Source organism: Papilio xuthus, unplaced genomic scaffold, assembly GCF_000836235.2.
Source record: "Papilio xuthus unplaced genomic scaffold, Pxut_1.1 DF827679.1, whole genome shotgun sequence".
Lineage (NCBI taxonomy): Eukaryota > Metazoa > Arthropoda > Insecta > Lepidoptera > Papilionidae > Papilio > Papilio xuthus.
The window spans coordinates 3,574,071-3,598,545 of record NW_013530970.1 but is presented as its reverse complement, the minus strand read 5'-3'; the positions used below and the strand labels follow the sequence as shown (position 1 = coordinate 3,598,545).

The 24,475-nt window shown below is 33.4% G+C and overlaps 2 protein-coding genes and 1 long non-coding RNA gene across 5 annotated transcripts in view; 2 read left to right on the top strand and 1 right to left on the bottom strand.

Annotated features, from left to right (window-relative positions):
• Positions 1-24,475, bottom strand: part of LOC106117611 (uncharacterized) — an 89,832-nt gene that overhangs the window by 5,878 nt on the left and 59,479 nt on the right. Inside the window, exon 3 of one of the 2 annotated variants that reach the window (XR_001227885.1) lies at positions 557-718. The exons of the other annotated variant lie outside the window; for it this stretch is intronic. This is a non-coding gene — a long non-coding RNA (uncharacterized LOC106117611). The remainder of the gene's footprint in view (positions 1-556; positions 719-24,475) is intronic. 2 annotated transcript variants of the gene reach the window in all.
• On the top strand, positions 1,052-12,673 carry LOC106117604 (apyrase). 2 transcript variants are annotated; one of them, XM_013311980.1, is made up of 11 exons: positions 1,052-1,207; positions 5,651-5,873; positions 6,225-6,422; positions 7,143-7,273; positions 8,483-8,633; positions 8,843-8,969; positions 9,619-9,776; positions 10,191-10,272; positions 10,494-10,652; positions 11,399-11,547; positions 11,842-12,671. In XM_013311980.1, exons 1-11 carry the CDS (start codon positions 1,071-1,073, stop codon positions 11,965-11,967), a joined length of 1,641 nt encoding a protein of 546 aa, XP_013167434.1. In that variant the 5' UTR covers positions 1,052-1,070; the 3' UTR covers positions 11,968-12,671. The 2 variants fall into 2 exon arrangements, with proteins under 2 accessions (XP_013167434.1, XP_013167435.1); XM_013311981.1 differs by lacking the exon at positions 1,052-1,207 and adding an exon at positions 3,246-3,402 and having other exon boundaries at positions 11,842-12,673.
• LOC106117605 (apyrase-like) lies at positions 13,135-19,975 on the top strand. Its single transcript, XM_013311982.1, has 11 exons — positions 13,135-13,318; positions 13,912-14,134; positions 14,624-14,821; positions 15,816-15,946; positions 16,637-16,760; positions 17,126-17,252; positions 17,777-17,934; positions 18,275-18,356; positions 18,470-18,628; positions 19,381-19,535; positions 19,846-19,975. The coding sequence occupies exons 1-11, from the start codon at positions 13,197-13,199 to the stop codon at positions 19,969-19,971; spliced, it is 1,605 nt and encodes a 534-aa protein (XP_013167436.1). The 5' UTR covers positions 13,135-13,196; the 3' UTR covers positions 19,972-19,975.

Here is a 24,475-nt window from a genome sequence, read left to right as displayed (position 1 = left end):
ATAACAACAGCGATGACGTACAAAAAAACTAATTTTAACAAATTTTACTTATGGTTTCCGAGACCAAAATCCTTGTGTAAAACAGTCATCTCATTCTTTAACAAAACAGAGATTTGTTCAAAGATAATGAGAGGGATGTTATCAAACAATATGTTTAATTTTATACAGATATTTTGGTTTCGGTAACCAACGATTAATGTACTAAAATCTATATATAAAATTCTCTTGTCACAATGTTAGTTACTCTCCTCCGCAACTGCTTGAGCTCGGCTGCTACCTATTTTTTAACAAGCGCAGGCGGAGTCGCGGACGACAGCCAATAAATTAATAAATTCTTAACGAGATAGTCTAACCTAATTAACTTAACTACTACAGGTCTAACGAGTTTACTGATATAACTGTATATTATTTTCACTATCGTCCTTACATTACGCATAATATTAAGTTTTCTTCATTAGGAAAACTACAACTCCTTAAAATATAACATACATATTACAAATCTAATGACTAGGCAAACTAAGAGTCACATAAAGGACAAAGAGTAGTTGCTAATTACCTTTATATATGGACAGTACACAAAACTCACGCCTCACCCAGAAAGGTAGGCAGAGACCACGGTCCTCTATTTGGAGTGGCCACATGAACCTGTACAATCCACTTTATTGTTGCTGCTGAGCCATAACTCGCTGGTTGCTGGGCATAGTCGTCCCCCAAAGATCTAGGATTTTATATAGGGTTACTTGAAATTGTTTTAGTTTTTAAAAAGTCAACTAAAATGATTAAACTCATAGTTTGCATGTCTGAAGCGAGCAATATCAGATTTTAATAAATCTGTGATTAAATTGTAAAGGTAAAATTGTTAAGATATGTTTGCCATTATTTCACAGAATGACGATAGAGATTCATAAAAAAAAATCATTAAAAAGTAAAAATCAAAATAATAAAATGATTAAACAGTCACACACAAAAAACCCACTTTACCCGTTTCTATCGAAATAATAAAACTTAAAGATACTCCAAAGTTTTTATGTTCTAAACGAAAATATCGTCAGTCGGACAAGAGACCTCATATGGGACGGTCTTGTTTTGTTATAACAATGTTGCGTGTTATAACAATATTTTTAATATTTACCCTAATCGGTGGTGCTACAGTCAAAAAGGCGAATTACAAGTTGGACATCATACATTACAATGATTTCCATGCAAGGTAACTTAATTTTATTTACGAATTAATTAATTGCTTCTATTCAGAGTTGACCTGGTTAGTATAATTAAGATAGTAATTACAACAGCACACAAATATATTTTTAGTTATTTAATTTGATCGTAGATTAGAAAATATTTTTCTTTATAATCCGAGGACATGAAGCGAATTTCGTTCATTTCCTTAAGTCATTTTTATAGAATAATATTTAAATAAATCTTTTATATTTGGTAATTAAAACATTTCAATAAATTACAACGTTAGGCACCTAATCCAAAATTTAAACCCAGACCTTCAATTTTAACTGAGTAATAGAACTGTACAGTTAAAAGTTACGTGTTTAGGCAAGGCCGATGTTGGCGCTTTCGGCGCCTGGGCAGACGCTCTCAGATTTGCCAATACAAGAATTTTTACCGTACAGTTTAACTGCGCAGTTTAAATTGAAAGTGTGTAACGTTTAATTCCGGCTCACTGCTCACCTCACCTTCTGTATATGCCACATGAATCATAAATAACAAACCCAGGTTAAGCCCGACTTAATGAAATCGGTTCGAGATTTTAATACGAGTACGAAAAATGAGTGCAATGACAAATCGGAAACTAACACAGAACGTTCGTTATCGATTCCACTTTGATCGGATTGCCTTATTGCGTTTTTACATTATAAAAGCCTTTGTTTATTTTCTAAAAAACGACAGGGATGCCAATATTGTTGGAACACTGGTTTAACGACAGTGAAAATTCAGTTATTGTGGTTTTCGACTTGTACTGCTGTCTCTGGTTTTTTCAAGGAGAATATGCGGGAAAACAATATATATTATATATTAAAGTGTAACAGCAGTGATAACCCACAATTAGACTGAACTTTTACTTCACTGATAATTATACATAAAGAGTACTGTCCGAGTAGTCTGTAAAGTTGAAAGTTGGAACACAGATACTGTGGGCCTAGCACGAATATTTGCAACAATCGCCTTCGTATGAGCATCGTCAATCATGTCAAAATTAGTGCGAGATTTTTGGTGTATTTTACGCCCGCTAGGAGGCACTGTACAAACTTTAATACAAATTTTGTCAATGATGACACGGTGGCGCATGTCACAGTTATTCGTGCTAAGCCGACTATTAAATAGACCACTAAGCTGTCGTACGCTCATTAATTAAAATCTTATGCCTTGATTATATTTAGATGCAGCAATCAATGTTTATATTTACGTAAGAAAACATATTCATTATCAATATCTCTTGACGTGATAATTAATAATTATGAAATTATTTTATAACATTAACTTTTATCTTACAATTATCTATATTAACATCATAAAGAGGAAAGTGTCGTTTTGTTTTTGGTAAGTAATTAATAAACTTAAAAACTACTGGACTGGAGTCGCGGGTGATAGCTATTTATTACATACACAATGAGTGACTCAACTAAAATTGATGACCTTGACATGATCTTACAAGTGTTCGAATTTGTGCCTAGAATTTTGATTTCTGTTTCAGCTGCGAGATGCATGTTACCGATCACTACGAGATGTAAGCGCGCGGTCAGTTTAAATAGTATATCGCATTGAGCCGTGAGTCGCCAATATAATTGTTGATCTGCAGCTCAACCGTTCAATCGTATGTGAGCTGAATTCTTGAATCGACTCAGAGCTGATTTACACGCGTCTAGTCACTCTCGATCATGCTGACATCTATAGTGAACAAAAAGCAGTTTTTCTTCCCATTCAAATGATATTTACTTCCATAAAAACCTTTTATAATATTGGTATTCACGGTAACTTTAGTTTTGACAACGATATGTTTTCTTTATCAGTGCTGAAAATATATGAAAAACTGAAAGCAACATCTTCAAATTATTAAAAAGAAAATAATTTGTTACATTACACTAATATTTTTAAAACACAAGTTTCTCTATTCTGAAGGACACGTAAAGAAAGAATATATTCAGAGAGTACCTTGACCTCTCGTTATTTCGTTACTCATTGTAGGTATTATCTAGTTGTAGCCGAGGCATACGTCAGTTGTTCGTCGATCATGAACAACGAAGGTCGCCACATCAATCCCTTTGTAGATATGTTCGCGTTAAAATGGTTTGTGTCAGTGGCGTTATTTAGTTTGGTAGATGGATTCGCATTACCCTTCGAAGGATTATACGAATTGGATATTATACATTACAACGATTTCCACGCAAGGTTTGTTTTCATTCTTTAAGAGTTTATAAACAAATCGATTTAGTGCGAAATAGTAACAATGTGCTGAAAGGAAATTATCGGACTGCTTTTTATGTTATTAAGACATTCCTGTAATTAGATAAAGAGGATATATGTAAGAAACAAGTAAATGTAAATTATGACGGCAGATGTTTAAATGGAAGATTATGTTTCCAAATCTACATAGGACAAAGAGTAATAATAAAATTTAATATCTTTCAACTCAAAAATTCCTTGTATCTTATATGAATATATTTTTTCTTCTAGAGACAATAGTAAGTAAAATTGCAAATATTGTTAGTCGTCAATTCAATTAATTCGTTAATCTACAAATCAAATTTTCGTCAACATGACTTGCTTCTATAGTGCGACAATGTTATCTAGGTCGGTGAGGGAGGCGCGGCTATCACGTTTAGTTCTGTCCAAAAATATAAAAACATAATTATAGTGTGTCTATTTAAGATAGATTAGTTTGACAACTGACGCCTATAAAATATCGAATTAATTTTGTATGAGGAATAATGTTGTACTTCTTGGACGGTTGTCATAGTGTCGAACCGTATGCGCATTACGATCAACTACGAACTATCGAGAATCGGTCTTGTAATAAATCGGACAAATAAATACTATAACTTATGTATTTCATTACTTTTTGAATTTATTTCAGATATTTGGAAATGTCTCGCGTAATTAACTAAAAAACGTTAAAACAGTTCTTTTTGTTTCCCAACATGTCAATTTTTGGTGTGAGATTTTATTTTTTTACATAGTTTTGAAGAATAAAGTTGGCATAAAAAGAAACAATTTTATTTATGTTGTGTTGTATAAAACACGTTAACGATACGAAGGCGGTTGTCACAATATTCGTGCTAGGCCCACAGTACGTAAAAGATTTTGTGACACTTTTTAAGTATTGTTAGGGGAGCGTTAGGAACCTGTCATAATAAGAATTAAAATGATATTTAATTCACGCAATATATCGGCGTTTATAAATATGCAACCGCTGCGGTTTTGAACAAAATGTCCAAACTATGCTCTACATGCATGAGTTGAGCCGTTCTCGAGTTAACTTTAAACAATCAGCCATCCATCCATCGATCTAAACATTCACATTTATAATATTAAGATAGTAAGAAGTAAGATAATACGATTAGAAAGATATAATAATGTTTATCTAACCAATCGAATTGAAAATAACCAAAGAAAAAAATCAAGTATTCTCTTCTTTAAGATTTTATTAGGTAATTTTCTTCAGTTAAACATAATTCATACAACATGTCTATTATATATTATTTACGTGTCGATTATAATATAACAATAAGGATAGTAATTACAACATTGATGTACAACGCAATTAGTTTTCTACACTTCTAAAGTATTCAAAACAATAAATTATACAATAATATAGTATATTTAGAATACTGACTCAATCTATTTTAAACAACAATTCTTCCAGAATGAAGGAAGTGTCGTATTACGTGTGCCTTTGTGCCAATAGAAACCAATTGCTATTCAATGTGTTTGTGAATGTGATAAATGACAAGTACATGGAATTAGATCGCTTAAGCTACGTCCACACTAAATCTTACATGTACGTTTTGCTTTTACCTCTAACAACTGCCGAAATATATTGCTATCTTTGTTTTATAGTCCGGTCAAATAAGAATCAGAAAAGAGAGTTTAAATCGTACATATAATTGAAAACAAAAATATAGATTGTGATAGTGAAGCTATAATAATTGGGTTAGAGCTAAAAATTGTTACAAAAGTTCCGGCTACCATTATAAGATAAGCCAGAAAAGTCTATTTTAATCCGGTATATGAAAAAAAAAATTAAGGTGAAAGGTGACCTTTGGGGGTTTTTGACGTTTTTCAGCAAAATTATAAGTTCTATCATAAATATCACCAGAAGGTATCAACAGGGAAAACCCAAGAAAAGATTAACAGGAAGTTCACTTCACATTGGTGAAGAAAAGGTATCAAGCCTAGTTAGTAATTGCAAATCATTAAGAAGCCTTGCTTGTTTATTTTCCTCACTAGCTGCATGGCTTGCGCGAAAATAAAAAAAAAACTTAATTAGTAGCCTACGTGTTCATCCAGACTATGTTCTACATCTATGCCAATTGTCAATAAGATCCATGGAGCCGTTATGTAAATACCTTCTAACAAACATCCATCCCTTGAAATATTCGCAATTATAATACTACTAAGATAATGAATTATTTAATAGGTATGAGGAAACATCAGTGGATACTCCTACATGTCACTTCAACAACGGATCGTGCTTGGGCGGCTTCCCGCGCCTGTACAGCGAGATAATGCAGCTGAGGAAAGAGAAGCCGAATTCCTTGCTGCTAAATGCTGGAGATAGCTTCCAGGGCACCTACTGGTACACATTACTTAAATGGAACATCACTCAGGAGTTTATGAATTTGTTGCCTCATGATGCACATGTAAGTAATTGTCTCAAGACTTTAAACTAAATGTAGGGCCGGTTTTAGTTATTCCGGCACCATGAGCGTGATTTTTGCCGCGTCCCATTTTTTTTTTGAGTGTAGGGCAAATTTTCAGCGCCTTTTTACAGCCAACTCTGGCGCCTGTGGCACCCCCTTGTGACCGGCGCCGTCACCTCGTATAAGAAGGCTTAGATGGCGATTGCGTGAAAGGTCATATTATTAACAATGCAATAACTGAAAACTTGATAAATACATTTGAAAGACGAAAGTTAATTGTGTCTAGATAACTAGGGGACGGAAGTGATGAGATGAGCACCTTATCATGATTATTTATTCCTTGTTATACAGGCAATAGGTAATCACGAGTTCGACGATGGTCCGGAAGGTCTCGCGCCGTACCTCAGAGCGCTTAAGGCACCAGTGCTTGCCGCCAACATGGATGTCAGCAAAGAACCTTTGCTACAAGATTTGTTCACACCGCACATTATTGTGAAGCGTGGCGGCAGGAAGATTGGCATTATCGGCTTAATTACTACTGATACTAAGGTATTTATTCTCTACGATACGATTCAATACTTTCTTTGTCTTCTTTATAACCTCAGGAATCTACTGCACTAAAGAGTACATTAGACATGACACTAACTACTATGACAAATAGCACTTTTATCCTAATGTCATTGCTTACACGAGTTTTGCGTTTGTGTTGGAAAGAATTAACGTCATCTTTCTAATAATGAATGTATCATACGAACAAAGAGTGCATTCAATCGAAATCGTTTAACGCATTACATGAGATAAAATGTTATTGTGTCTTTGTCTTATATCAACGTCTTACTTCTTATTAATACGAATATAAATGAGAATGTTTGGATGGAATGATGGATGAATGTTTGTTAGAAGGTATCTCCAGGACGATTGGATGGATCTTGCTGAAAGGCATAGATGTAGAACATAACCTTGAAAGAACACATAGATACATACTAAGTTTTTTTTAATTCCGTGTCAACGGAGTCGCGTGTGACAGCTATTTATGCATAATAAATAATAATGTCACTACTTGGAACAACCTCGCTTCTTCAGTAATAGTAGTTTGAATATGATATCTAAAGATGAGTTAAGGACGTTAATACGACCTCGTTGTAATCGAACATTAATTAAATAGGTTTTTATTAGTAATTACATTTAATTTTAAGTTGGAAAGACCTTAGATATTGTTGAGCAGATTATACCACACACTACATAAAATGTTTTTGACTTTGTTTTCAGAAATTGTCATCTCCTGGTAACGTTGTGTTCACGGACCCATTGGAGGCGACAGATCGCGAAGCAAAGCTGTTGACCGACAAGGGAATAGACATAATCATTGTACTGTCACATTGCGGACTTGAAATGGATAAGTGAGTGATTTTAATATTAAATTTAGTGCTTATTGGCGACCTTCATTAGAGGTTAAAGTTGAATTTCAACAATGCATTTACTCTATCATATAATAAAATAGTAAAAAAATATCATCCTTTTATTAGCAGTTCTATTTTGTAATTTCAATCACTACCCAGTTTCCACTGTAAAAATATATATTACAAATTATGTCTTTCCCCTCTTTGAAAAAAAAGAGGTATGTATGTGTTTTTTATTTGTCCAGATGTCTGTGAAAATTCACGCTTAATTTAAACAAAGTGTCAAAGATTAGTTAACACCAGACGGAAGGTTCCCTCTATCTTATCGACAGAATGTGTCAAGAATGTGTCTTTAATATAAATACTCGTAAGAGCGGTTACAACAGATATTTATCACATGAAATGATCACGCATATTATTACGCCGATTGACAAACGATAAGATAACATCTTAGTACTTTAACTTGTACAGCATTGAATGCATAATCTGTATAATACTATTTTACGATATTACTAATAATAGCTGTAAGATTTATTCGAAGTTCAAAACAAAGAATTTTTAAACAGAGATTATCTCTTACCCAAGTTATGTTACAGGCAGAGATTGGATATGTGTAAACTAGCTTTTGCGTACGATTTTGTATAGTTGTGTATAGCAGATAAAACTGCTGCGGATTATTACTTACTATGCTGGCGGAGTTTAACAGTGGTAGAGCCCGCTTTAACATTTTCGCACGCATTGGCTCGGCTCACCCGGTGAAATACCACGACCACACAGAATACAGGCGTGAAGTGGAAACAATTCCGCGTTTCGTCTGATGAGTATGCGTCCCGGAGGCCTAATTTAGTCCTCTTTCCCTTCCCACCCTTTTTCTTATAAGAAAAGGATGGGAAGTGGAATTGGACTTTCCGGATGAGAGGATGCATGGAAAGGGAAAATATTTTCTCTCTGTGCATCCTTTCCTCCGTCCATTGCGTATGTCTATGGGCAACGGTCACTTCGCTATTTCAACGATTTCAGGTCGCTCGCTCGTTAGCCACCTTAGGATATAAAAAAGTAACCTTAAGTTGGTCTTGGCCTCCGACACAACAGATTGCCAGAGTCGCCTGCGCCGTTCCCTGTCAGTTCATCGCTTGTAACTCCCGCAAGTTCAAGGTGTCTCGCCACCGGTATCTCATGCTACGAATTGATTGTTAAATTATTTTACAGGCAAATCGCACGTGAACACGGCAAGCATGTAGACATAATAATTGGTGGTCATTCACATTCCTTACTGTGGAACGGACCGGCACCCAGCGGTGAAAAAGTTGAAGGACCTTATCCCGTTTTCATAGAAACTAGCAAGGAAAAGGAACACCAAGTAAGTTTAAAAACTTTATTAAAAAATAAATGAAATAACTTTCTTTAAGACGGTGCATAAAAAGTTATTAATGTGAATGATCGATTGGTTTTTTCTGACTATTGAAATCTCTTGACTTGAAAAAATTGCCAAAAAAAATGATTGAGATTGAATTTTGTGTTCAGCAATAAATAAACACATGACTAAGTTCAATGTTATTTGTTTTCTAGGTTCTGATAGTGCAAGCGTCAGCATTTACGAAGTACATGGGTAATCTGACAGTTTATTTCGACTATCTAGGACGCTACGTCAAGTGGGAAGGCGGGCCAATATTCCTTGACCGTTCTATACCTGAAGGTAAATGTACGAGTAAATTACAACAAACATGTAAACTACATAGATCATTGACCTCTATCTATTTTATTTATGCTACTTCTTCGTACATATACATTTATACAAATAAATTATGGATAAAAGTGTGTTTTCATTGCCAATATATCTATAATAAAACATATTTTCATCTCTCACGTTTTCTTTGAAAAAAAAAGAGATAAAAATATATGATTTATACATACATATACAAAATATGTTATGTTATAAAACATTAACATACAATAAAGTTTGTGATAGCCAATATTCAAAATAATTTGTTCTTTCTTTAATTATATAAATAGCTATTAGCTTAACCCTTATCTAGCAACAAAATTCGTGATAACCTTATGTTAAGAATGTTTGATTAGAGTCTACTGCATAAGACAGCACGAGGAAAATTCATTAAATAAAATAATCAACGTTAGAATTGCTATCTCATCATTTTGTTTGAAAAAAACTGAGATGACTATATATAAGTGGCAATGGATAAGTACTAACGGCTACCTTTCGTAAGTCTGTAAAAATCGACTATCAAGTTTACGCGCCAAACAACTCGCCTGCCAATTTTTTTTAATATTCTTATTGTAAACGAAGAATTACAAGCAAATAGATTTTAATCGTATTAATTTTCCAGATGAGAAGATAAAGAAGAAGTTGGAACCTTATGCGAAACTCGTTCACGAAGCGGAGAATGTTCCTGTGGGTGAAGCAGTGAGGACGTTGAATGCTGATGATTGCGTATTCGGTGAATGTACGATCGGTGATCTACTGGTGGACGCATTGACTGATTACGTAAGTACCAGCGATCGCTTGCGAATCAAATTAAAGTAAAATCAGAATTACTAGCCTTCGCTGCATTCCAGACTATGTTTAACACGTATGCCAAATTTCATCGAGATCCGTTCAGCCGTTCTGTAGATACCTTCAAACAAACATCCATCTATCCATCTCAACGAGATTACTATGAGTTGCGACAACATAGTAACTTTGTATTTACACATATTGTCTTCTCACACATTCTCATAGAAAATACTGAGATAACAATATCTGTGAACAACTATATGGCAATTTGGGGCCGCAAGCATATCTCCTCAGAGAAGTCGAAGACGGAAGAAAGCGTGTGCAATTGTATAGCCCGCATCTGTATAGGCCCTGTCGATATCTAATATTTGTGTATAGTTTATCTTAATGTTTTCTTTTTTCTAGGCTAAAGCGAATGTAAAAAGCGATTACGATCATCTGGCGTTCATTCAGCGCGGTAACATCAAAGCCTCAATATTAAGTGGAAGTGAGTACCTTTCTAAAAATTTATTAATTTGAATTAAACCTCCGTATATTTTCACTCCATATAGTTTCTTGGCCGGAATATTGCAGAAGTAAGTCGTTGAATGCGTGATGCGTCCATCTTAAGTCTGGCTATTGTCTGTTTTTATTCACAACGAGCGGAATAGACGTGCCTAATCTTATTACTGTGAGATGGGTTTACATGTTGATCACAAACTGTTGCAGAAATAACAAAGGGAACGATCTTCGATGTTCTGCCGTTCAAAGACCGCGTAGTGACATTCGAACTCCAAGGGAGATATGTGCGAGAGGCGCTGGAGCGAAGTGTCATTGAGGCGTGGGGCTTAACACCCTTTAAGGGTCCATGGTTACTGCAAGTATCAGGTAATAACGAATAAAATATTACACAATTAGAATAACACTTATAGTAACACGTAAACACACTGACCTCTATAATTGGACTGGCTATAAGTCATAGTATTTTGTGCCTATTTGATTTTCGCCATTTTAGCGCTGATGGTAGCGATTTGTAGCGGTGATGTGTATTCGAACTAAATAAAGATAGAATTAAATGTCACATTCCATCAAAAATTTAAAATCGGTTAAATCGGAAACGAAAACTGTCATTTAGAAGCAATCGACTATCTATTTATAGAGATCAGCGAAGTTAGACAAAGTGCATTCGCTTCGAAGCGATTCAATGACGAATTCAAAAGTGTATGCTAATCATCCGCGATAAACACGTGATTTATCGAAAGTTATTATCAGTTATATACATTTTTGAAATTCGTTATTGAATCGCTTCGAAGCGAATTCACTTCGTCTACCTCAGCAGTACAGTCAATCAGTCAAATCAGTCAAAGTGAAGTAACAAAAGAAAAAAATACAATAAGTGTTTAATAGAAATATTATTATTTTTGATTCCTATTCAGTTAATTACCTTATTCTTAATATAGTACGTTTCATACAAAAAATAAAAATTACACAAAATATATTATATTTAAAGTAGAGCACCACCGGTTGCGGAGTCCCATGACTCAAACAACCAGTAGTCAGGGCTGCAGTGACAGGAACCTTCTCATGATTCCCGCGGTACATCATTATTGTCATTTATATTTGCTATGTTTCAGGTCTTAATGTAACGTACAATATAGCGTTACCCGAAGGTCAGCGTATTGTGTCAGTGAACATTGGCAACTCAGGAGCCATATTGGACGATGATAAATATTATCAAGTGACAATGCCCGCTTACTTAGCCGATGGTGGGGACGGTTTCACGGTGAGCATTTTTTTTACTTTAAAAAAAAATATTTTATTATGTAGAAATAATTATCGTCAACTAACTGTCGCCCGCGACTCCGCCCGCGTGAAATGAAAAAATAATTAATTAGTTCCCGGTAATTATTCGAATGTTTTCAGACCTTTTAAACCTTCCCTAGACCTTCACAAACATTTCAAGACCAAGATAAGATAAATCCGTTCAGCCGTTCTCAAGTTTAAGCGAGACAAACAAAAAGCAATAGATTTAAAAAATATATGATACATATAATATAATACGAATTATTTGTTTCAGATGTTCCAAAATGGAAAGAAAAATGTTAAAATAATTGGTCGCGATGAGAGAATCTTAGAAATTTATATAAATAAAAATTCTCCTATCGATATTAGGACGGACGGACGAATAGAGATTCTACAGTGATATATACGTAGTTAGTGTTGATTTCATAAGATAATAACATAATAATAATTGTAAAGTAATATTACTATTTAATTGAATGTGCTCAAAACATAAATGTTATATTCGAAATATTTTTTTTATTATAATAAAGAACCAACATTTAAAAAACTAAAACTAGTAAGAGGTTATGTATTTTACAAGTGTTTTGGTAATGGAAACTCACGGATATAGAATCAATCATGCAGCTCTATATTATATTCTCTGTATAGTTGCTATAAAAGACACCATTGTAAAGATAATTATAAAAGACTTAGTACCTCATTTAATATAATTAATTTCAAATGAAATTGACTAAGTTTAACAGTGGTATGCGCCAGCAACAACAACTTATGTTGCACGAATTATACTCGCCCCGTGCAATCCAACGACCACCCAGAAGACACGCTCTAGCGTACGTGTCATAGGCCTTATATTAATCATCATTTCCTTCCCAACCTTTTCTTATAAGGATAGGATGGGAAAAGAAGAGGATTTGAAGGAGGTGTGAACGCATAAAAGGGAAACATATTTTCCTATGCATTACCTCCCTCTATCTATGTGCATGTTTACGGGCAGGGATAGCTTCGCTATTTCAGTGAAATTGGGTGTCCGCTTGCTATCTTATAGTATAAGAAATAAGTTTATTTTAAATAAATTACACAGACTAAAAGAACCAAAAAAGTCAATAGAGTCGTTTTCTGCCTACGCATGGTAATGTAAACTACTAATTTTAATTTGTAAATAATGCTTTATATAATAAAAGTAATTTTTTTTCTAGTTAACATGTTGTTTAATTTCGTTATACATGATGTATTTGGGTTGTAGATATCGAAAACCATTTTATTACAATTTATATCTGTCTGTCTATTTGCCTGTCTGTCCTCCTTGTTTAATTACATGCAGACAAAGTCGCGTACGATCGCTAGTATTTATTATAATTGATGAAAGGTTTTCTCTCATTATTCTATAATAATGATTCTATTAAAAATCAATTAATCTTTGATAATACGAAAAGTTGGTTGTATAAATAACAATATAAACTGTTTAATAATTAGTTCAAATGAATTATATAAGATAACAAATATTATGGTCTAATTGAAGTAAAACAAAATTTATTTTAATTACAAGCATTGTTCATATGCATTAGTTGTAGTCGAACCGCAGTTGTGTAATCAAGTGCTGTTATTTATTGATATATAAAATATTTAACAATGTATTTACTATGGGAAATTATCGTGTTCCTTTTGTGTATAAAATCTGGGTTTACTTTTATTATGAAATATGAAGGGCTTTATAAATTGGATATCATTCATTTCAATGATTTTCATGCAAGGTAAGTAGCTTCTGACATTATTTTTTGACCCAAAATCACAGCAGAGGTAGAGTCCGCAATGACCACCCTGACCGTCGAAGAATTGCGATCACATAAAAGACAAGTAGAAGTAGTTAATTTTATCCTAAGGTGACAAACGAGCAAGCCACTACCTGAATTCGCCAGAGTGACGAAGCGACTCTTGCCCCTAAACAACCGCGATTGTAGACACTTTGCCAAAATATTATCGAAAGAGAATTTCCCTCCTCCATTAAATCCACATTACCTTTCCATCATTATATTAAAAGAAAAAAAAGCGAAGGGAAAAGGACTAAAATTAGACCTCCGGAACGAACACTTAACAGGCGAAACGCGGCTTTTATTCCACTTTACGCCTGTCTTTTGTGAGGTTGTGATATTGCACCGGGAGAGTAAGTCCATTCGTGCAACAAAAATTATTGCTGGTGTCTACCACTGTGGTATTATTCGATTGATCTGATAAGTTATCTGATATTAATTTAAGTCATGTCTGATGCAAAAGGATTTGAGGATGGAAAAGATAGGGAACCGATTTATCTTTATCAAAATAATTTAGCTAAACATGGTATTTTAAGATTCGAAGAAACGTCGCCTGTTACTCCTATCTGCCGCTTCAACAACGGCTCTTGCTTAGGCGGGTTCCCGCGCTTGTATACTGTGGTAACTGCCTTAAAAGAGAAGAAGCCACAGTCTATTTTATTAAATGCTGGTGACAGCTTCCAAGGCACCTACTGGTATACTCTACTAAAGTGGAATGTCACCCAAGAGTTTATGAATCTATTACCTCATGACGCACATGTAAGTTCTAATTATTACCAATAAAAAATATCGCTTTTATTATTCTTTTATCGAAAGTATCAAGTTCTGATATGACTGGCTTCTGTCCTACCATTGTCAATAAATATTAGAACATATTAGGATCAATGTTTTCGTCCAGTTATAACTTAAAACAGAATTATGAATAGACTGATTTAGTTTCAAGTTTTAGTATTAAATATATTCTTAGCTACCTATGTAAAATGTTATGCGAATTAAAATGAAAATTACTGAGAAACAGTAAAAAAAAATATTACACGCACTTCCTTGTTATCTTTTCTTTGTAACGAAATCTCTAATTAACTCTACCAAACAAAGACATTTAAATATAATAATAGAAAAATAGCTGATGATATTTTGTCAAAGAGATTTTAGTTATGCATTTACATCCATATTTCAGTACAAAATAAACTAGAAGCAACTAGTTCAAGGCTTGGCTAGGCTACTTAATTTGTATTTTAAATATTTTAGGCATTAGGTAACCATGATTTTGACGATGGACCGATGGGTTTGGCGCCTTACATCTCTGCTCTCAACGCTCCCGTTGTGGCCGCGAATATGGACTCTACCAGAGAACCAGTATTACGTAATCTCTATGAACCTTATGTTATTTTAGAAAGGAGTGGAAGAAAGATTGGTGTTATTGGTCTTATTACTCCAGATACTAAGGTTTGTAAAAACACAGTAAAAGTAAATATGAAGAAGTACAGATAACTTTTTTAATAAAAAATATCTTTGATCGAATTCAGAACAATGGGCCACCTCTAGTATTAATACACTTATAATAAAATAATCGTGACTAATATTAACCTTCTTATCATTAGCGTATTTTTTAAACTATTAAATCATGTCAACGTGGTCTATTTACAATAGCTTATAAAACGTTCAACATAAATAATAATATTATTTTGGCGAATTGCGCAGTCTACACTCTAATACCTTTAATTTTCTTTTAAAAAAGACACATCAATATTAGGTTTTAACAATTCCTTAGCAACGGAATTTTATGGTTAGAATATATCAAATCAAGGCTTTAATTGATTATTATCATCCTTTGCTTCCCACTGCTGGACATTAAATTACCCAATGCCTTCGATTATTAAACGTCTATATAAGTTTACTTAAATCAGAATATTTTATATTGTCTGTATCCTAAATAATTTGTATGTTTAACTTACATTATAACACCTGTATAAGTCTGACTATAAAGAAATGTATTATTTGCTTAACCCGATGGAATAACCTCAAAAAATATTTTGTTAAAACATTAGCTCAGTATTCAGTAAATGTAAAATGAGTGTATCATGTATAACATGACACGAATCAGAATGTAAGGCATGCAGTTTTTTTTTTTTATTAATTGTTCAACATGAAGTTATATAATAAATAAAAACATAACATAAAGTTATAAACTTCTCGAAATCACAAAACTCAAATTTACATGTATTACAAAAATTGTTTGGGTTTAATTTCTAAATTAGTGAAAAATGAGTTCAAATCTCCCTTTTTTCTGTTGCTCAATCGTTTTTCGTTGTCCAATCTTTTCGAGTATATTCGAAATTAAGAAATCGTTAACTTTAGAGTCATTCGAATTATATTCGTCCCCTGAGTGCAGTCAGTCATGTTTTTTCTTTTTTTTTCTTTAATTAAATTATTTTTCCAGACATTATCATTTACTGGTAATGTTGAGTTCAGTGATCCGTCAGAAGCAACGCTACGAGAAGCTATTAAGTTAACGGAGATGGGAATAGACATTATTGTGGTTCTCTCACATTGCGGATACGATGTTGATGTGTGAGTATTGTTATTACTAAACGTTTTAAATCCGACACATAAGAGTTCCGTTTTTTTCCTTCCTAGGTACGGAACCCTAAAAAGTAACATAAATGATATTATACAAAAAAGAGTACGAGCGTAGAGTCTGCAGATGTAGTTTGTTTTAATAAAAGAAACTACTTGAATTTGCAAAAAAATACTGTTGTTAAAAGTAAATGTTTGCACATACAATGGAAAATGTTTGTCTGACTGTTCTAAATATTGTTTACAGATGAGTAATACAAACATTAAAATGATTAAAGTATTCTGTTGATTTCAAATAACTAAAATATACATAAAAATCTTTCCAAATAATCTCTTGTAATTCACAATTTGTTTAATACGAACATGTCACATAAAACAGAACACGATTTACCATTTAGTAAACCTATTTCCAATCTCATTTAAAACAATTAACTCATTTAAAGCAACTCCATAACAGATGGTGTCAGACTCGATAGCCATAGTAAACTATAATGCTGTTCGCACACGACGTGAAATTAGGTACTTAAAGACAATTGTAATTGCACTAATATATTAAGTTATATTGTTTAATTACCGTAGAATTTCACTGGCATGACTTTGGGAGTGATCTACGAAAGGGATCGATATACCGATGCAAGGGTAATGGCAGTGGAATTATACGGTTATAGTTACTTTTGTCCGCAGTGCATTGGCACGGGAACATGGGCAATATATTGACGTCATTGTCGGCGGTCACTCGCACAGAGATGAATCATTTTTCACACCCTATCTCACGGTTGTCGAAGCAGACCATGACAAGAGTAAAAAGGTAAATACCGGATTTATTTTACGACAGTTACATTAATATTAATAAAATTAGATGGCGCTAGTGGTGTTTTAGAACGTGCTATAGACATGTAGACACGTGAGACGGTTCAGATGATAGTGTTTAGTATACAGAGCGATAAGCAGTGTGGTCTGAACCCTTAAACCGGCACAGAAGTGATTAAATAACGTCTGTACGTCCGTTGGAGTATGTTTGCATTGTAATCGTTTCACGGATACTAACATACGTGTAACCACCTGTCACCCTGTCAACCACCAATCAATATGGCAGTCATACCATAGCTTACTTTATCTTCAGAATTAATCGAAAACTTATTCTTACGTAACAAAGTTTAATTTACTTTGCAGGTAGTGGTGGTGCAAGCATTCGCTTTCACAAAGGCAGTAGGCGACCTCTCAGTGTACTTCGATGTCAATGGGGACGTAGCGAAGTGGGTGGGGGAAGCAATTTACTTGAATAATTCCATACCGGAAGGTACTCTATGCATTTAGTAACTGTTATTAATGAAGAGGGAACGTTCGAAGTGCTCGGAACTTGCTTTAAGTTTTGGTATACGTACTTCTAAGTTATATATAAGCGAATAAGTTACTGAATGAGAATATACAATGTCTCTTCTACCTGTTTTAGTTTGGAAGAATAGAGTTCTAGATAAGTACAGGAATATTGTATAAAATAATCTTACTAAAGAAAAATGCGAATGTTTGAATGGATGAATGTTTGTAAAAAGGTATCTCTAAAATGACAAGCTAAAATTTGGAACCGATGTAGAACACAGTCTGAAAGAACACATAGATTACAAATTAAGCTAGTGGCTAGTGGACCACCACTGGCTACCAAGCCAGCTATTAAGAATAATATAATTTTCTAATTTCCAAGATACAGATTTTCAGACAAACATTGTAGAGTAAATCCTGATACCGTACCAGTTTAATAATAATTATTAGCAGTAGTTTACAAATACATAGAAGACTGTAACATTGATTTATATTTAATTATAGATGAAGAAATAAAAAAGAAATTAGAACCATACGCTGAGTTAGTGCATGCAGCTGAGAACACGCCTATTGGTATGACAAAGTCGACACTCGATTACCGAGACTGCGCGCACGGAGAGTGTATTGTCGGAGATATATTGGTTGATGCATTAAATCACTGGGTATGTTATAAATCGAAAACTTAATAGCACTTCTTAAAGAACTTGCGTAATCATATGAAAATTGTAATGTGAAGAAGAAATCCATATAGCTCGTTTTAATCAAATTATTAAAAAAAATTGGTTTGATTGTGAATGATTTTGGAATCGGAGACCACTAGTAATATGAGATGTGAGATATTATAAGATTCCCACTTTATGGAAGCTCGGTCTTCGCAGGTGTATGCTCGGTGGGCGCACTGCGAGACACTAAAGTTTATATGAAGCAATTATGTAATTTAGAGCACGTTGTTTTATTAAAAATATGTTCAAATAAGTAAATACAAAATAACATTTGTTTCAGGCAAAGCAATTTATAAAGGGCAAAAATGGTTATATCTCGATCGTGCAGCGGACAAATATTAATGCAATTGTACCGGCAGGATGTAAGTAAAATACGTAATATTACTTTTACATATTAGAATTTTAGTTGTTGTCGGTTTGAACTTTCGTTTTTGTTGTTAACTTATTTGTAACTTAAATTTGTTTATGTTTTTAGTAATAACAAAAGGATCGTTAATAGATTTGTTTCCTTACTACGATTTCGTGGAAACATTTGAAATGAAAGGAAAACATATTTTGAAGGCTTTGGAACGAAGCATAAGTGACCTAGAATCTATTGATCCATTAGAAGCACCTTGGTTACTTCAAATATCAGGTATATTTTGACATTATTTTTAATTTTAACTGTCTTTCTCTCTCTATCTCTCTTCAGTCATATGACATAAACTGTTGGGCATAAGTCTCTTCCAAAAATCGCCACTATGAATGGTCATGGGCTACCCGCATACAGGATACTCCGGCACCCATGACCAGATCATCGGTCCATCTTGCGGGAGGTCTGCCCAGGCTAGTTTTACAATATTCCACAAATCCTCTTTTCCTTCAGTGGAAACGCACCTTAACCGTAGCGAAGTGTGATAACTATATTAGAGTAGGTTTTTATAATGTGTTTATAGTGTTTTATTATCATTAATGCCACTTTTCTCTATTGTCAGCGCTTCTGTGCTTCCAAGATAGCTCGTTTCAAGTTTTACGACCACTTCTGAACACTGACCTTTATGACCTAAATATCCATATATTGCTTTAAAGATTAGTAAAAGGTGAAAGAGAGGTTAAACCTATTGACATGGAAAGACTAGTTTCCGTACAGACATAAATTGAAAAAAATCGCTTCAACTTCAGTGCTTAAATTTGGGGTTGATAAGTCTTTATTACATACAGTAAATGCAATGAAATAGAGGTCAGTGGTCTCTGCCTACCGCTCTTGGTTACGGGTGTGAGTTATGTTGATGTATGTAATGACTAGTTTTAAATGCGATATTACAACTTTTTGGAAGCTATGTAGCGATGCAATTAATATTTATTTTTATGGGATATCCATTATCTTGAGTAAAATATTGTTTGCAGGCCTTCACGTGGTGTACAATATATCGAAGGCGGAAGGAGAGCGGGTTGTAGAGGCGTATGTCGGCAGTTCTGAGAAAGAACACAGACTAAACAAGGATGTTTACTATCAGGTCACTGCCCCCGCTTATTTGGCGGACGGCGGCGATGGTTATTTGGTTAGATTTTTCATTAAATAAAAACCTCAAAACCTCAAAACCTTTAATGGCAACCAAGGAAGACTGTTAATGGAGATTTAATAAAAGAAATAAACACTAAGAGGCCTCATAGTATTTACTCCTAAAAATTATTTTTATATCCTACACGATTTGTAGGTCATTATACTAATATTAAGGCGAATAGAATGGTGGATTTAAATCCTAATCCCATGTTTGTTTTTAGAAAAGTCCTTAACGTTAGGGCTAAAGGCATTAAATAATTTGAGTATTTTTTAATTATAGGTTTAAAAGGTTTTTTGTTTACTTTCAGATATTCAAGAATAAAAAGCAACACATGAAAATTATTGGCCGTGATCAAATACTACTAGAAAAATATATCAAGAAATTTTCTCCTCTTACTCCAAAACCTGATGGAAGAATAAAGATAATTTATTAAATTTAAATTGTTTCATATCTCCATCTCCTTTATTATTTCTAAAGAATACGAATGCCGCTCTTATTAGAACATAGAAAATTGTACATTTTTATATAGAATGAATTTAGCGGTTATCTAGATGTTAAGATAAAAAAATTAAGAAAGTAGTCGGCACTACCTGGGCACACGTGGCTCAAGATAGAGAAAATTGGGCATCTTTGTAGGAGGCCTTTACCCGAACAGGGGTTCCTACACATAGTTGAAAAAATAAAAGTAGTTACATTGTGCATTTTATTGTATGATTTATCTGTACGGAAATAAATGGCTTTATAGATGTTAAGAGATGGAACTGTTTATAACAGTTTCATTGAAAATGCTAATGTCTTTGACTGATTTATAAAATCTATTCCAAGCAACGATAAATGCAATGTTACTAATATTATAAATACGACCATTATCAACAACGTTCATGCAACACACGCAATAATTATAAACAAACACTATGATTATGATTATTTTTGTAAAAATTTAATCAATATATTATATTTTCTTGGTTGAATTAGACATTCCATTTTTAAGATATAAAATATATTTTTGTGCAAGTGCAAGGAATGGTTCATATCGTATTATATATGGAGCAGTGGAAGCGGAATGGCCACTTTAAGAATTCGAGTGTGTGCTTCAAACTTAGATGAAGACTCTCATATATTGATATCTTTCTTATAAAGTATGGTTAAGAATATTGTTTCGTTTTATTTTCTATTGAAACTACTATTAACTGCAAGTCTCTTCATATGAGTTGATATCTATACTATTATTTTTACTTTTACGTCTGATATATTATAAATATTCACATATCCTTTCTTGACAGAGACACAACTGCTGCCTCAGAGTATGTTTCACTATAATTTTTACATTTTACTTCCCAAACAAATTACTTTCCTAATTTGGCCTAGAGCACTAACAATCAACTAACTGCCATGTAATGTTATTAATGCGAAAGTTAGAATGGATGGATGTTAGTGACTATGGATCTCCAGATCGGCTGCATGGATCTCGATCAAATTTGGCATAGACAGAACACAGTCTGAGAAAAACACATCGGCGACAATCTTTGAAATTTGGTACATACATAGAATATAGATTAGAGTAACACATGAGATACATTCTTTTTTAATTCTGCATAGACGAAGTCGCGGGCAAAAGCTAGTATTTAAATAAAAACCTGTGTTCGTCTTTTGTTTAGTCAATTGTGTTATTAAATGTTTACGAGATTTTTGACGTACTAAGTATTGTGACTAAACTCCGAAGAGATTTGTAAGAAACGACGAAGTACGTTGATGTCGTACTGGTGGAAACAAAAGTGCCATCAGGTAAATGGAGCAGGGAAGAGGTAAGTAACCGAGCCTAGGTAATGAGAGAGCTTTGCACTTTTGACACCCTTTACACGTAGTCTGAGAAACACGAACAAAATGAAAGTACTCTTTTGTATAGAATTGAAGCAATTTCACATTGTTAAACACCAAAAAATCTTAGTTACAGTCAAGATTTATAACATTTTTTAAATGTTTGTTACACTATACTATTAATGAATCGTTTAATGAGTCATTTTCTATTATAGTAAAGTTATTAAATCGTAAAAGTCAACGGTTTTTAATTTATTTTGACAAATAATTTTCTTGGTAACATTGTAACCCATATTTTCACCATAAATATATATTTTACTGCTTGAAATATCGTAAATTAAAAAGTACTCGAGCTTAGTGGATTAAAATGTGACATCTTTTTTTCCAATTTGCCGATGATGTCAATCAAGGGTGACTAATATTTGTGTTAGCGTGTCGGAACTTGTAGGGTGGATCGATTTGTCACTGCCATCTATTCCGGCTATCCGACCTTTATCAATTATTTCATTTACTAAGCAAATGTTGAGTGAGTAGTACTCTTTAGTAATTGTTTGTTACATATTATTAAGAAAGCTGTTGCCATTGACATCGCGTGGTTGGAATGAAAAAAAAACTGATTTTAGGTACGCGTTCAGACGCATAGACAGTCTGCAACGGATTGCTTCTTGGTAAATGCCGTTGTTCGATACGGGTGGTGCGGATAATAGACGCAGATGCATGTACAATCATACAAAGCAAACTAAAATCCGTTACGGGCCGTGCGTGCGGTGCGTCCAGCACGGGCTAATAAACGCGTACCTTTAGGCATGGTTGCTAATGTTGCAGCGTTGTTCTATTATTATAGTTTTGAGACATGCTCCGGTTATCATTGCTTCATTCCGAATATTATTGTTGGAACATCCGTAATTCTTCGATGATATATTTTGTTTACGAGTTATTTACAAATTCTTTATCCATTCCTTTATATGTTTTAAGTTTTCAGTTTATATACAAACAGACTGAATTACTAAAGAATGCTAACAGAGTTACGCAAGTTATTTTATCAATGTTATTGTAATCATAAAAAGGATGTCTTGTGGCAGACTTATACTATACTACACTCCATCATTTCTTTATTCAACAAATACTCATGTTTCGGAAGTAGGTCCAAAAGACGTGGTTTATTTTTTTATTTATTTAACATGTGATGAGTATGCCATGTTTATACAATAAGTGATTCTTTCCTTTATTTATAAAACGCGCGCAGGAAGTTTTTATGGGATTATATTTTTAAGGAAGTGAAATAAATGAGGAGAAAATAAATGCCACTCTTAATATAAAGTACGGACCAGTGCTGATTTCAAAAACAATATTATTTCAACTCTACACTTTTTATTATGAAGTATTCTTCCTCTTTGCGCTTTTTATATAACATTCATAGAGTAACTGCCACTCTGAAAAGTATTTGATTATTAAAAGCATCACAAAAAACGCGTTCTAAACGACGAATAGAGACAGAAAAGTGCATAAACATAAGGCCTTGATTTTATTTACTGCATGCTTTGGCATGTACAAAAGTCTAAAGTTAAAATTAAATTCAGTCATCCGTGTTTTGTCTTTTTAATCGTCTAATACTATTAACAATTCACTATACCGTTAGTCGACAAGGACAAGTATTGTCCAATTCGTAACAATACGTGACGAGGCCGAATCGCAAAGTTTTGACACGTTATTTGTAACTACAATTATAATCTACTAGCTGTGACTCGCGACTCCATCTGTATTAGTTAAAAAAAACATAATAAGTAGCCTATGTGTTTTCTAGACTATGATCTATATGTATACCAAATTTTATCGAGATTCGTTCTGGAGATACCTACAAACAAACATCCATTGATTCATCCATCTAAACATTCCCATTTACAATCTTTGTAAGATAAGAGTGGAATCAAACATTACTGCAAGTTTTAATAAGTAAGCAATTAACTGCTAAAATAAAAAAAAAGTTTCCACTGACGAAATATCCGTACAAAACATAATTGCTAACTCTGTTTATCCCAAGAGAATGAAAGGGATAGCTTCAATTTTATATGCGTGTTTGAGCATAAGAAACTCATGTTATGGGATGAAATTACTTCTATATGCGTGGTCTGAACGCTTTCGTATTATAAAATAGTAAAAAAGTATCTTTGCTGCAGTTAAATTGCATTATCTCCTAAGTGCATACTCTCTTTCATATTATGCTCCTAAAAGAATAGTCTCTTTACACTAAAACAAGAGCTCTTGCTAGTTTAATAGCTAATAAAAAGTATCAGGCGCTTTGAATGAGAAGCACTTTTTAATGTTATAATTATTTTGAAGAAAAGAAAATGCTATATACTGGGTTTTAGGTTAAATAGTTTAATGTAGACGATGACATTTATACCACATTTAATTAAAAAAATAATGGTGTAGACCTATGATAAAACTTTCTCCTACTAATATTATAAATGCGAATGTTTAATGGATGGATGTTTGTTAGGGAGTATCTCCAGAGCGGCTGAAATTTAGCATAGATGTAGAACATAGTCTGAAGAACATATTGACTACTTGTAATTTTTTAATTTCCGCGGCAACGGAGTCGCGGGCCACAGCCAGTTGATAATAATTACTTACGTAATTTAGGTAATTGAAAATCAAATAATATAGCAATAAATGCCTTATCACTACTACATAAAATTACATTAAAATGAACAAATAAACTTCCGAATGATTTATACCATTGTTTTATCGTTTTATAATTAAAAAGATAGAGCATCTTAATGAATGAAAATTAATGAGAAAAACACTTAACTTTGTAGATTAAATCATCATTAAAATCTATGAAAATGATCTTTATAAAGTAGGTTTACACTGAAAAACATGCACAAAAATTATGTTTTTGTTATTCCGCTAAATAAGGTACGACAGTATGTTAGTGGAGTAAATATTGATTGACCAAAAGCAAATCAATAAATATAATAATTATCACTAAAAAGTTTGTTAATATTAACTGCTTGTATCTTTATTATGCAGCAATGTATTACATTATATTCGATATGACCGCGTTACCAACATTTGCGTAAGTTTATAGGGCTGTTAATTCTAAGATTATTAAATGA